The 13389-nt window shown below is 41.8% G+C and overlaps 2 protein-coding genes across 3 annotated transcripts; both read right to left on the bottom strand.

Moving 5' to 3' along the window:
* Window positions 1-859: 859 nt before the first annotated feature.
* lad1 (ladinin) lies at window positions 860-7334 on the bottom strand. 2 transcript variants are annotated; one of them, XM_026368057.2, is made up of 14 exons: window positions 7166-7334; window positions 6337-6504; window positions 5588-5882; window positions 4678-4751; window positions 3979-4150; window positions 3633-3725; window positions 3270-3313; window positions 3129-3171; window positions 2948-2991; window positions 2788-2854; window positions 2551-2685; window positions 2313-2402; window positions 1626-1735; window positions 860-1439 (listed from the first exon to the last, which is right to left on the bottom strand). In XM_026368057.2, the coding sequence occupies exons 1-13, from the start codon at window positions 7201-7203 to the stop codon at window positions 1652-1654; spliced, it is 1347 nt and encodes a 448-aa protein (XP_026223842.1). In that variant the 5' UTR covers window positions 7204-7334; the 3' UTR covers window positions 860-1439; window positions 1626-1651. The 2 variants fall into 2 exon arrangements, with proteins under 2 accessions (XP_026223842.1, XP_026223841.1); XM_026368056.2 differs by having other exon boundaries at window positions 860-1442; window positions 7166-7333.
* Window positions 7335-9003: 1669 nt separating this feature from the next.
* Window positions 9004-13377, bottom strand: tnni1a (troponin I type 1a (skeletal, slow)). Its single transcript, XM_026368092.1, has 8 exons — window positions 13228-13377; window positions 11472-11503; window positions 11323-11329; window positions 11143-11184; window positions 10849-10980; window positions 10486-10575; window positions 10168-10344; window positions 9004-9555 (listed from the first exon to the last, which is right to left on the bottom strand). Exons 2-8 carry the CDS (start codon window positions 11483-11485, stop codon window positions 9451-9453), a joined length of 567 nt encoding a protein of 188 aa, XP_026223877.1. The 5' UTR covers window positions 11486-11503; window positions 13228-13377; the 3' UTR covers window positions 9004-9450.
* Between the last annotated feature and the right edge of the window lie 12 nt (window positions 13378-13389).

Below are 13389 nucleotides of genomic sequence, written 5' to 3'. Positions count from 1 at the left end.
GATAATGTGTATGTCGAGTCATGATGGGAGCTCTTACCTTCCACCTCCCTGCGAAATTCAAACAAATATGTACATTACTTATCAGAGCCAAAATGCAAATACACAGTAAGCTCACCTCATCATGAAGCCATACAAAGACAGATCGTTTGCTATATTTAAGCAGGAACTTTTTTTTTTTTTATGCTACATGAAAATTAAAACTAGCTTCAACTTACTCCTCGTACTCTTCCACCACCTCCTCGTAGTCCGACATGGCAGAGAGCGTTTCAGGTGTGCAGCAGTGAATGTGAACCTGAAACAGACTCCATGAATTCACCTTCAAATGGTGTTCCCCCTTCTCATTCAAGGCATCCTTACAGTGTTTAATAGTGTATCCCCTCTTTCACAAGCGGCTGGTGAAACTCACCTGAAAATCAGATGCAGTGATGGGGAGACTCAGTGTGCAGCAGATTCACTTCCCCTAACAGGAGCGCGAGTGTCAGAGGGCAAAGGGGCGGACAGTGTAGTGGGGAAGAGGCTTTAGGACCCCTTGCTGTGTTATTAATAACTTTTTAGATAGCATGTACTCTCCATTATCACCATTCCCTAAAAAGGCCGCTGTGTGCACGACTGTGGGTTGCGCTGCCAAAAAGATCCAGATAAAGCCACAGTTGCTCACAGACAATGATTCATGCACACACACACACACACACACACATAGTCTCACTCCCTTGTATGTCACCCTGCTACTGACAAAACACAGACATACACCTCCTATCTACACCCTTCTCTCAGATAAGTGATGTTAAGTACATTTCATAATACATCACATCTTTTTGTGATGTGTCAATGAGCAGTTCAAATAAATTGATGGCAGACATATGTAGTAAAACATTTTATTTCTTAGAGAAGCAGCATCTCGCCCACAAGGACTTACTTATCAGTTTTGACAGATTAGACATCAACATATAATTACTATGCCATAGGTCCCATTACTGTAATTCAATAAACATAAGCATCATTAGCCTTAAGACCTTCACCTGGTTAAAGTGCTTGAAAAATCATGCAGTAAAGTCAAACAGCTGAAGAGTTTTAAAACAAATATACCACTGCCCTTCCAAGCATTTTCCTCAGCCCCCCCCGTCTCGTTGCTTTTTGCTTTTCCAGCGTGGAGACACCTCCCTCCTTACTGCTTTTTGATGTTTGAAATAAGGCATATTTATACTTCAAAAGCAATGTGAAAGTGAACAACATCATAAGCTCGGTTCTTCTAAAGCTACAACCCAGCTTGCTTCCTTTATCAGTCTATCCCGTCCGTTCCTCCTACATGCTTTGGCAGTGAAGTGAAAAAAAAAAAGAAAAGAAAAGAAACACAGAAAAAGCTTAAAGAAACAATAAGTCAGTGATGGCAGCCATTAATCTTCCACTTCTCTTTGTCTCCACTCCATGTTTTCTTAATCCTACTAATAAAGACAGAGAGAGGCAACAATTACAACACACTTTATCTCCTATTTAAACATACAAGAAAGCTAAGTCAAAGTTGTTGGCAACTTCAAAACATGTTTCTACATCTGTTTCCACAGTAATGACCAGACAGATAAGAATCGCTGTACGTTACTAAATCAAATGCTGGCCAGGAATCTCACCTGCTCACACTATAAGTGGGCGCCCTTTACTTGTTGGATTTGGAGACACAATCTTCTCCTCTGTTCTCAAACAGGCTTCTCTTGCTGCTGATGTCCACGTGTCTCAAGTCCTTTACACAGAAAATAGAAAACGTATAACAGTTAGTAAGTAAGGATGTAAGAAGTACATTCAGCAGAATGTGTTAGTTTCTCTCTAAAGACTGATGTTGGAACAATCCGGTTTCTGGTCTGCCACGAGAAAAGTCAACACAGTCAACTGGATATCTGTATAATTAAAATGCACCAGACCCCACCATTACAGACCAGGATGAAGTGTTACTGTTTCCCATGAATTTAAATCATAGTAAAGTAAATACAGTGAATATAGTTCCTGGTACTCTAGGGGAAACCCCATTAAAAAAAAAAAAACAGGGACTCTAATTGTTTTGACATGCCTGAACATTCAAAAATGAATTAAGGGGAGCAGTTTGACTGTAATTACCTATAAATGATAAATAACATTATCAAATATAACAACCAGTAACTACCATATACAACCTGCTATGGACACTGAAGTGCTGTAAATACAAGTACAGCTGGCAGAGTACTACTGCCCTCTAGCTGTAACAGACTATATTTGAATCACTTTTTTTCCCGACACAGTTTAGTAAAGGTGCCAACAGCCTGGTTAATGTGTGGCCTTCTTACAGTAGGACTGTTTGGAGACTCCGATTGGTTGGTCTTGCTGAGCCAACGGTTGATCCGGTCCGACATTCCTGATGCGAAGTTCCTAAATTCCTAAAAAAAGAAATTTTAATTTATTATTGGTGTTTTATTTTTGTATTCTTCCAAAAATATTTTGAAATATTATTCATCAAAAAGACCTCATTGTATGTGTTGATGACACATATGTAAATAATAACAGCATCTGGAGTAATGAACATACTTGTCTTGAAACTCCGGGGCTGGAGGGAGTCGCTGCCTTTTGCTCCTTCTCAAAGAGGCCTCTCTTCCTGGATACTTCTTCCATCAGGAACAACGTCCTCTGGGTCACATCTGGAGATCGCATCACTTCTGACTTCTACGCACATATAGGAGTCAAAATCAGGAATACTGATGTAGCTTAGAGTAAGAATATTGAGTAATTGTTAGTTTTCCTGCATTAGGAGACAAGAGTTTTGACCTGTGCAGCCTGAGCCAGTCTCTCCATCTTTTCCTTGATGGATCTGGAGGAAATCCTCTGCCTAGAGCTGGACAGAGCAGAACGATTATGAGCACTTGTAAGTGTTGAGTTAAATTACAACACTTTAAACATGCAGGAAAAGTACAAGAAATCAACTCACTTTCTTAGGAAAGATGATGAACTTTCTTCATTTTCATTTTGCTCCTGTTCCAAACCCAAACATACTCATCATTAGAAAAATCATACTCTGCGTTTAAGTCTAACACAAATAACATATAATTTAGTTTTTAGTAACACTTTTTATTTAGTTTACATCCAATCGGTAAGTAATGTTATCTTACTGTGTTGGATTCAAACTTCTTGCTGGCCATCCTCACACTTGCACTAAAAAATAAAACAGTCTGTGTTTATTTTAAGCTATTATAAGGTATGTATTTGTGGATACAAAGCAAATCGTCATATCGACAAAGATGTTTCCTTACCTCCTTTGCAGTGGCGAATTCTCCTCTTCTTTCTTCTTCATCATCTATGAGAGACCAAGGCAGGTATGTGTTAACAGTTGTCCAAATGTGAACAGCAAATGACCAGCACAATCCTCTCTCTTATGATGTGTCAGGGTGTTAACAAAGCAACCAGTCAGCAGGAAAAGCTGGTAAATATTGCTTCAGCTATTAGCATAGGCCCGAAGCTTGAGAGGCACAAGCAAATTAACCTGAACTGATAGCCTAGATACTCAGGTGATGCAAGATTAAATGTTTTAAAAGTCAAATAGGCAAATGTCAGTGTTGGCATTTGCGTGGGAGAACATGCATGTTTGTGTGTGTCTGTTGGTGCGATGTGTTTACCCTGAAAGATAATGTCCTGGAGCTCTGTCTGACAAAGGCAGGCTTGGTCGTCTGTTCAAAGTTGCCACTGGAGGAAGAGCCATCCTCACTGGTCTGAGGTAAATTAGAAATCATTTAGATTTACTTCCACACTGTTTCGTTTGTGCCGCCAGCTCCAACTATTGAGTCTCAACTAATTTTGTATAATTGGCACAAAGAGTGTGGTCTAACACTAGGAGGCGCTGCTGCCTCACTGAATGAATGGACAGCTGCTTCAGCACATAGCAGGCGCTTTGCAGACATTTGACAAGCAAAATATGAAGTGATAGTTATGTTGTAAATGCTGTCATGACGTGTGTTAATATACCTCCTGTGTGTGTCCGTTCTGAATGGGGCTCTTAGTTCCCCGAGGAGAAGGACTTTGGCAGGATGAGGGCCAGGGTTGTTGAGGTGACAGGGGGGTTGTCGGAGAACAAGGACTCATGGGAGTGGTGCGCCCGCTGACAGAGGGACCCTTGTCAAGTGAGATGGAGACAGAACTACAACAGCAGAAGCACAAGTGAAATGTCAGCAGAGGATGTGAATAAGAAAGGAATCAGACTTCACTGCACCTTATTCACCAGTCTCTATTTGAAATACTGTATTTCTACGACCAGAGTTCATTTTTCTAGGGATAATAGAGTTATTTGAAAGAAGACTAGTAGTCTGTCCATGTTAAAGCTCTTTACCTACCTTTACCTAGCTGACCTGCATTGGACAGTTTGGTTTGTTTGACACTGCACTGGATTGTATTAATATTCAGTCGTTTGTTTACTGAACATTTAAAGACACGTGTCTGAATTCTAAACATAATAATATCATAGATTTTGTCATGATTATAATATAATCAGTCTTCCTCTTCCTGTTTTCTCTTTCACTGCTCTACTCCGCTGCTCTCTGCTGCTGCAGGTCATTCCTCCGTGTGGAATCAATAACCTTTATCTTATCTTAAGACTATATTTGATCTTCCCACTGGCTAACCGACAAAAATAGAACAACAGACAGACAGAAAGTTGGGCTCATTAACCTGACGAACTTGCGAGCCGGGTTGGCCGGTGGCGTGGCATCAGGGTCTTTGCTCGACGACTTGCTGTTTTCATGCTGACAAAGAAACAAACAGCGGAGACTATCAACATAATAACACAGAATACAAGCGTTTGTGCGGAGCCAACTGAGGCACACCTTGCATTGCATAACATTGTACACTTAGAGCCTCATTTGCAGAGACGCTGAATTAGAGCTGCCTGCGATTATAATAAAAGATACAGTCCCTGTGACCTTAAGCACGTCTTATCAAAGTTTTATAGATTATTTGCATGATTGTTTGATTCACTGGGAGGGAACAGGTCCAGTAATAAGACAGGTACAAACAGTATAATACTCTTAACTTATTATATACGTTTGTCTCTTCAAAGAACATTTACCAAATTGCAAGGTTTGTGCATTTGTGTCAGCATCATATGCTCATTGGATGTCTTTTGCAGCTAAATACTGTTAGTAACATACCTTTACACAACAAATAACACTAATATTTCTTTCTGATAGAGAAAAAGGTTGGTGTGTTGTTGTTGTAGGATATAGAAAATGATTAACACGATTCTCCCTCTGTGTGGGGTAACACTAACTGTGATTAACCACACTGCAGGGTGGCACTAGTGGCAGCACTATGTCATAACTCAGTGAAGCATTAATAGCTTGCATGTGTTTGCCTAGCTGTCTTGTCGAAGGCTTTGCCTGTCAGTGAAAACTGAACTGCCTGAGTGTTTCCCTTTCATCTAGCAAAAACCATCCCATCGTCCAATATCTTGGTTTATGCACAACACCTGCACATCTAATTACGTTCCCACCAACCTCTGGTGTGCTTTGTGTTTCGTGTTAATTAGCGTTCTAGCAACTTCATGGTAAACATGTCCACTACATCGTGACTGCAGCCTTACTTGTCTGTTTGTGCTACTAGTGCTGCTACTGCTGCGATGACTGTGAGAGGCTGTTTCTAGCACTGGCTGTGGTTCGGATGTGGCTTTCACAGAGGATGACACACGTTCTTGCTCCTCGTCCACGTCCCCCAGAAGCTCCACCCTGGCTTCTCCTCCTCCTCCTCCTCCTCCACTGGCCACCGCTTCATCGTCCCCTTCCTCCTTCTGCCTCCTCAGTGTCTCCACATGCCTCATCCTGCGCTTCTCATCGCGGACTCGCAGCATCTCCACAAAGTCCAGCTGGATCTGCTCCACACTAGAAAGAAATGCGCACATGTGAAGGACCATCATGTTGTGCATATGATTAACAGCCTCTAGAGGAGGGCGAGAGGAGCTGTCAGTTTGTCAGGTTGCTCTAATGAAAGGCTCTACAGTTTCCTACTCTCTTTGAAGACTGTCTCTGCTTCAGGTCCTTAGCTGGGGGGTGTTTTCTGACAGTTGTTCATGCTTTCTAAGCATGGTGTCAGGTTGAGTATACAGATGACAAGCTCCCATGAGGCAAAAATGGAATCTTTCACTGCTTGTGAAATCCAGTGCCTGAAAAGGCGTACCTTCAAAAGAAGTGGGCTTTTACTAGAATCCCTGTAGCACGGCAGATACACACAGCAAACACATACTGTACAGCAATACAAACAGACAGCCAATAAATGAAGCCATGGCCAGTGCAAATAGATAAGAGGTGTTTTACTACTGTACATCATGGGAATAACCTGCTGAGGCCCTGGGACGTTTCACTTGTGGAGTCTGTCCCCGGGGAGGGTGTGTCTCTAGATGTTTGGCTGAAGTCAGCATCGGCCTCGGCGCTGGAGCTCTTCACCCTCCTCCTCTTCTCCCGCTCTACCTCCTCCTCGTCCTCCATCGTCCACTGGCGCGCAAGGCTGATGGCAGGATCATAACGCACACAGGAGACAATACCGGGAATTAAATAAAGACACAACGAGTGCAATGATTGGTTGTTGGAGAAGAGAGGTTACGGTTGAAATAACCGTTACACAAAACCTGATTTACTGGTTCATCAGCTGTTTTGTGCGTAAAGCTACAGCAGGGTTGCTTGTCCAAGCAACTTTAAATCAGTCTAGCATTACGCGCGATGCGTAAAGGAAACCCAGCGTGTGTTAGTCAGACTGTTGCAGTGAAGACAGGGCCATGTTCCTCCCGAAGAAACACGTTTATTCCGGGTTAACACGGGATTAAAGATCAAACTCTTAGACTGTAACCTGAAGAAAGTTCGACTGCGACTTCATGGTACATCACTCAAACTTGAATGAATAGGTAGAAATGTTAAATAATGATACCAAAGCAGACAGTAATGGCACACGCTCATCCCCAACTCCACATGCCCTAAATGGAGGATGTGGCCAAGTCATTTCTTTTCTAGACTGCTTGTCTGCAAAACTGAAGCCAGGGAGCTGCTTTTCATGCAAGTTAAATGAATGAAAGCCCAAAACATCAACTGTCAAAAAGCAGCTGCTGCAGGTGGTGCCCTCACCCACAGGTGTCATATTCTCTTTAGAAAACTCATTACCATAAGAGTCTTACCTGGACAAAGCCGACCAGTTTTTCCGACTGATGGACATACTGGTGAAAATAAATATTAAGTTTCCAGGTGCAATTCGCTCACAGGCAGGAAGAAGTCGACCGACTGGTACTCTGAGGGCGTCAGTCAAGTTCCAGTTCCAGTGCGGCAACAAAGCAGTCCACCTTTACCCCGGTGCTCTTCATAGAGGCGTCACATGACCACAAAGGTAAGCTACCCACCTTATAAAGAGAGGGAGAGAGAGGGAGAGAGCTTTTCTCCTTCTATGGTGGAAGAGTTGTGATAAGACAGTTATTGTACAATAAAATAATTATTAGTGTTATATGTTTTATTTTGTTGCTGTGTGTTTTGTAGGCTGCCCATTCCAGAGTAATCACAAGACATAATATAATAATAACATTAATAATAATAACACTTCAAACTCAATAGTTAAAGTATAAATTACGCTGCACAAAACTGCTAAAGTGTCAGTTCATAAAAATATTTTAAAGAGATGTCTGCTGAAGGGGACGGTCTTCTACGAATGGAAAGAACTATGCATGTAACTGTGTTTTTGCATGTCCAGGGTTTAGATGCATTTACAGTGCATGTTAGACTGTTAGCTTTGTTGTGTGAGGCCACACCTTTTCCTTGGAGCTCAGAGTGTCGGACTCTGACCCAGGCTGAGGCCAACACACACACACACACACACACACACACACACACACACACACACACACACACACACACACACACACACACCACCACCACCACACCTTGCTTTATACCACACCTTAACCTGGTGTATCTGTGCAGACCATAAGGGCACAATAAACAGGGCAAGCTACTACCGTGAGAACTGATAATGAAAGCACTTGATTCTCATCCAGACGCTTCCATCTTTTGTGTGCATTCGCCTACATGAGGCTGCTTCACTCATATTTGAGAATGTTGGCTTCTTGCACAGACCATTAAGATGCTATCTGACCACTTTGCATATCACTCCCCTGGCCAAAGAAGCAAAGCATGCATCAGTGCCGTTTCATCCGAGGTCCTGCACACAGAACTTTGCGTGTCTGACTGAGTGTGTTTGTTTGACTGTGTTCCTCTGCATTGTTGTAACAGTTTTACTGTGCTTAAACCTTAAATAAGAAAATTACATTCTCTGGAAAGACTTGACCACATAAATGGAAGTGAAACAGTCATTACTCCACCCATGAGGTAAAATGGCTGTTCAAGCTCTTTGCATCCACCAAGATAAGGTGATAATGATCGGCATTACGATTATGGAAGCACTTTTCACAGGGAGCTTTATGAGGATGCAAAACTGAGAGTGCTATAAGGGAACTGTTTTACAGCTGTGAAAGGCTGGCAGACGTACAGAGGCGAGAAAAATGAGTGAACCCTCTGGAAGTACTTTCATTTATATATAAATCTGACTGTTAAATGGTCAGTCGTGACCAAGCACAAACAAACTGTCAAGTTGCAAATCATTGTCATATTGAAGACAACATTCAGACATTCCCACTGTAGTTTGTAAAAAGTATGTAAATCCCTGTAGGCTAATGCCGTCCACAAAAGCTAATGGGAGGCATGGGTTAGCTTTTGCATTTGCTAATTTGGAACATAAGATGTATTCTTAAGAATATTTGATTTGCATAAAGTCAGAAATAGTTGCAAAGTAACCAAAGAGTTATATATTCCTCAGTCCACCATTAGACTTAGACTCAGTTTGTTGTTTGTTTCTTTTATGGAACAAACTTCAGACACGCTTTGTGATGCTTTTTGCTGCAGTTGGGCATTTTGATGTCAAACTGTCACTACAAGCAAAGGATGGGGTTATTCATAGTTGTAAGATGCATTTTTATTGTTTTATTGTAATATCAGATTTCATGTACAGTAAATCCAACAGATGAACTGTAAATCATTTTGTTACAATTCATAAGCCAAAGGTCACGCTTACAGTTTATCACCACAATCACAATCAAAGATGCAACTTCTTTTGACCACAGCATACTTCGATTGGCTGCAATATCTTTAAGCCTGCTGACACAAGATACACATTTTGACAGTCTTGTACAAATATAAGCCTACACCTCTGGGTTTCAGGTGGAAAATATAAACGATTGTACATTGCATATATAGTGAAAGCTGTTGCTTGTTGCATACAGAGATTTAAAAGTAGGTCGTTTTAACACCTTATCAATGAACAGCAAACAGACAGGAGAATTTCAGGAGTTGGTAGCGAAACAAAACCCATTCAACAGCAGGAGGAGTGACGATGGGACACCAGCCCAACCAACTGTGTTCACTGGGCAGGACCCTTAGCGGCATCAAACATCTTCTTCCTTCCCTCCATCCCTGACATGGCCTCCACATTCTTCCTCCAATCGCTGTCTTCCACAGGTCTCTTCTGCAGATAGATACAGTAGTTAGATGGTGTAAAAAGTATATGGAACGAATAAAACCGTTTTTGTGAAGAGCCTGTGAAGTAGAGCAGGTTCAGACATTATTATTGTCGTTATTGTTGTGCCTAAGCCTTTGAGACCCATGTTGTCACCTGTGAATGAGTATGCTGTACAACCATACTAGTATAACCTGTTTACAGCACCTAACACACACAGACACATACCAGTACCAGCTAATCTGCACACACACACACACACACACACACACACACACACACACACACACACTGACCAGTGTGCAGAACCAGCCACAAAAGCTGTAAAAGTGTACAATAGGATCATTGTCTTTTGTATTGTACCTCCTGTCTCCTACACACGGTTGCCACCCTTCACTGGGCTACTGCTCAGTATCTCAAACACACCTTTCACACACAAATAAACACACTTTTCAGGTGTTCTATGGCAAGCTAAGAGTTGACGTGATGTCATGTTTGTATCTGAAACTTCATAGTACCCACACTGCATCCTTGCCTTAAGGAAGGTGCACCTTGTTCAGGCTGGTTCGATTGGGTTCCAGGTTAATATGTACTGTATGTGTGGGATTTCTTTGCACACACCTTTTCAGTGTCCTCTTTCTTGACAGATTTGAGGTTGGCTCGGAGATCCATGGACACTTTGTGCTTGGAGCCCAGCAGCGAGCGGAGGATGGCGTCAGCAGATACACGAACACGTCGAAGATTAGGCCTCTTGAATTTCCCCCTGAGGTCCAACACCTTGATGTTCAGGTCTTTAATCTGGGCCAGAGATTTGAGAAGTATTCACCGATAGTCCTGCAGGACGTTCTCATGTTCCTTAAAGTAGGACTTGATGATGACATGATGTTGCTTTAAATGAATATAATTTCTGTCCGTGTACAGTATTTATCATGTACGTACCTCACGTGTATTGAGCATGACTTTAGCTTCAATGTCATACCGTTCTTCATCAACCACGTCTATCTTGGCATGGAGTTCCCTGCAGAGATCCTATACAGGTACAACCCAAACGTTAAAGAACCTTTTTTCAAGTTTTCAAAGTGAGAACTGTGGAAACATTTAGCTTGTTTTCAAGCAAATTTCAAGTGTATCTTTAATATGAGGCAACTGATTGAATAGAAAACAATATAAAAACATGTTTCCTAATGTGGTATAGTTGTGCAGAGTCAATATAATTTCTTTAGCAGTTTTAGTGGTTTTGAACTACTGAGAAGTGAGAGGAGGGAATAGTAGAATAACTCTGTGAATTTGAGGACAGGTGACCTGTAACTGGGCAAGACTCAGACCGCTGGTGTTTAGAGGAGGCGCTCTCTCTGCCAGATACTTCTCTTTCTCGTCCTCTTTAACCAGAATCTCCTGCTCCAGTTCTTCCTTGGCCTTTGCCACCATCAGACTCTGTACAAGCATGAATTGACAAATAATACAGAGGCTGAATATTCCCATGTGCCCGTTATTTGCTCATCTGTGCTGCACTCCTGTGGTTAGACACATGCATTACATTAGGGTTAGGGTTAGAGTTAGGGTTAGAGTTAGAATTAGCTTCATAATGTCTCTTACCTTGAGCATCAGCTTCCTAGAAGCTGAGATCTTAGGTTTCCTCTGGATGTAGAATGTAAATCAGAGCAATGTCAGCAAAATATCAGCTTTACAAAAATATCATCTTATTTGTAATAATATATATGAATATTTTTGGCAATCAGAAAATGTATTGTAACAATCATGGTCACTTGGCCTTACCTCTTGGCTGTAAAAGAGATAAAAAAGAGTTTTGAGATAACGGCTAACCAAACGTCAGAAGCATTTTTGTTTTGATGGCTCTGTTTGTTTGTCTACGTGTGTGAATGAGGAAATAGTCTATAATAGGAGCACGAAGTCAGATCACTCACACATGCTCAGGCATCCTGCTGGTGAGATCTCACTGGAGGAGAGACAGAAGAGATTAGAAACATACACTCACACACTGAACAGTTGTCTGTGTTTGCTCACCAGCTTTTGGCAGGCCAGATTATCTTTCCACTCTTCTGCAAAATGGAGGACTGGAGTCAGTTTGAATATATGTGAGCAGTCGGCCTGTTAGAGCAAACTCTACACCCACCTGCTGCTCGACCCTGACCTGCAAACCCCTCCATCATTTCTGCATTATCACTGCAGGACTTCCCAGAAACATAAAGAAAAGGTATAGTTTTACTGAGAGTCCTTCTGGACAAGCTTACCTATTCATACTGCATTGATGTCAGCATCAACACAGCACCAACCACTATATGGATACGTGGTTTGCTTAATGGACAAAGGGATTAAATCACTAGCTTAGGGTAAATGATTATATTATAGTATTTGATAATAAACAGCTAAAATACCTTCTCAAATAGTGAGAATGGTTTAGCATTAAGTTGTTAATGTGAGTACGCATTTGAAGTACAGTGGATACTTGATAGGAATAGTTTGAAACTGTTGAAATAGTTAGGGTTAGGACAAATAGCTGCTTAAATGAGGGAATAGTCGAGTTCATCTGACAGGGCCGGGGTATGTCTGACAGCTTTAAGTCTAATATTAACACTGCTGCTAAGACTGTGAACAGTTCAGTTTGGGAAAAGTTGCCAAATGTAAAATATTGCAAATGTTGTCACATGTTTAAGAGATAGGAGATAAGTTGAGATGAGACTCTATTTAAACATCACTTCATTCATCTTGTCAGCCTCATCTCTAAAGTTTTGTTGTCACTTTTGTCATCACCACAGTCTACCCCTCCTCTCCCGCTGTCCCGTGGTCTTCTGACCTTTATCAAATAAACAAGTGATTTACAGCACTCACCCCTCCTTTGTCTCACTTTATCTCACCTTCCTCGCTCCATGTCTCTCTCCCATTGTTAGTTATAGTTGAGAATGGTGCACCTAAGACCTTCTATCATGACCGGGGTTACAAACTGCTCCAGTGAATTAGGAAAATTCCTGACCGATAGCCCTGCCTCCTCCATCTCCCCCATCTCTTATCCTCATCTTTCTGCTGTGGATTATCTCAGGGAGAGGAATTTAGAGTGGTCGGTCTCCCCAAATAGACCAGGGGACATCTGATAGACAGCTGTGCAGGGTGATTGTGCTCTAGGGTACCCAGCCTGGATCATGGATTTACCACCAGCACCTCAAAGATGCTTAACAGCCTCTGTGGTACAGCCAAATTGGCAGTACACAAATCAGCCCGCAGTGCTTTGGAAAGTTCTCGTCAGCCTTGGATTCGAACAGAGCTGCTGCTGCTGCTGCTGCAGCTTTCAACAGACTAGTTTGTATTATTTCACTTAATCATCCTGCAGAGTGTTCTAGTTAACGTGGTTATGGTTTAGATACAGAGGCAGTGACAAGGATGAAATGCAGCTACTAGCACAATCACCTTCAAACCCTTTTATTTCTGTATATTTCCACTAATGTCACTGTTTACTATACTGAAGACATGGAATTTATATTTCATACAGTTGCCCTGCATGAACCAGACCTAGAATTAATTGAGAACATGGTAAAATACTTTTTAATCAAACAGGTTGTATACCTAATGAAAATGCCATCTATTCAGTTTCTATACCACATATACACATCATAAAGAGCAAAACACATTAAAAGCTTCACAGATCACACTATGAAGGGACCTTACCAGTGTCAGAAGCAGGAGAGAGAGAGATGAGACAAAGGCAGAGGCAGGATGGACAGATCAGTGATGAAGCCGGAGATTTGGGACCCCTCTATTTAAGTGCACCACCCATTGTCTCGCTCTCTCTTTCTCTTTTATAAGTGGAGGCTATTATTAGTCTTTCCC

This window comes from Anabas testudineus, chromosome 7 (assembly GCF_900324465.2).
Source record: "Anabas testudineus chromosome 7, fAnaTes1.2, whole genome shotgun sequence".
Taxonomy (NCBI): Eukaryota; Metazoa; Chordata; class Actinopteri; order Anabantiformes; family Anabantidae; genus Anabas; species Anabas testudineus.
This window is presented reverse-complemented; position numbering and strand designations above follow the sequence as displayed.

Excerpts from the sequence above, each read along its gene's own strand:
- lad1 (XM_026368057.2), bottom strand. The coding sequence starts at position 7,203 with ATGTCCATCAGTCGGAAAAACTGGTCGGCTTTGTCCAG. Across the intron at positions 3,314-3,632 it reads CCAGGACATTATCTTTCAGG|ATGATGAAGAAGAAAGAAGA; the intron begins GTAAACACATCG and ends GGTCTCTCATAG. Across the intron at positions 3,172-3,269 it reads AATTCGCCACTGCAAAGGAG|TGCAAGTGTGAGGATGGCCA; the intron begins GTAAGGAAACAT and ends TTTATTTTTTAG.
- tnni1a (XM_026368092.1), bottom strand. Across the intron at positions 10,981-11,142 it reads CTAGGAAGCTGATGCTCAAG|AGTCTGATGGTGGCAAAGGC; the intron begins GTAAGAGACATT and ends ATGCTTGTACAG. Across the intron at positions 10,576-10,848 it reads TGAGTCTTGCCCAGTTACAG|GATCTCTGCAGGGAACTCCA; the intron begins GTCACCTGTCCT and ends GTACCTGTATAG.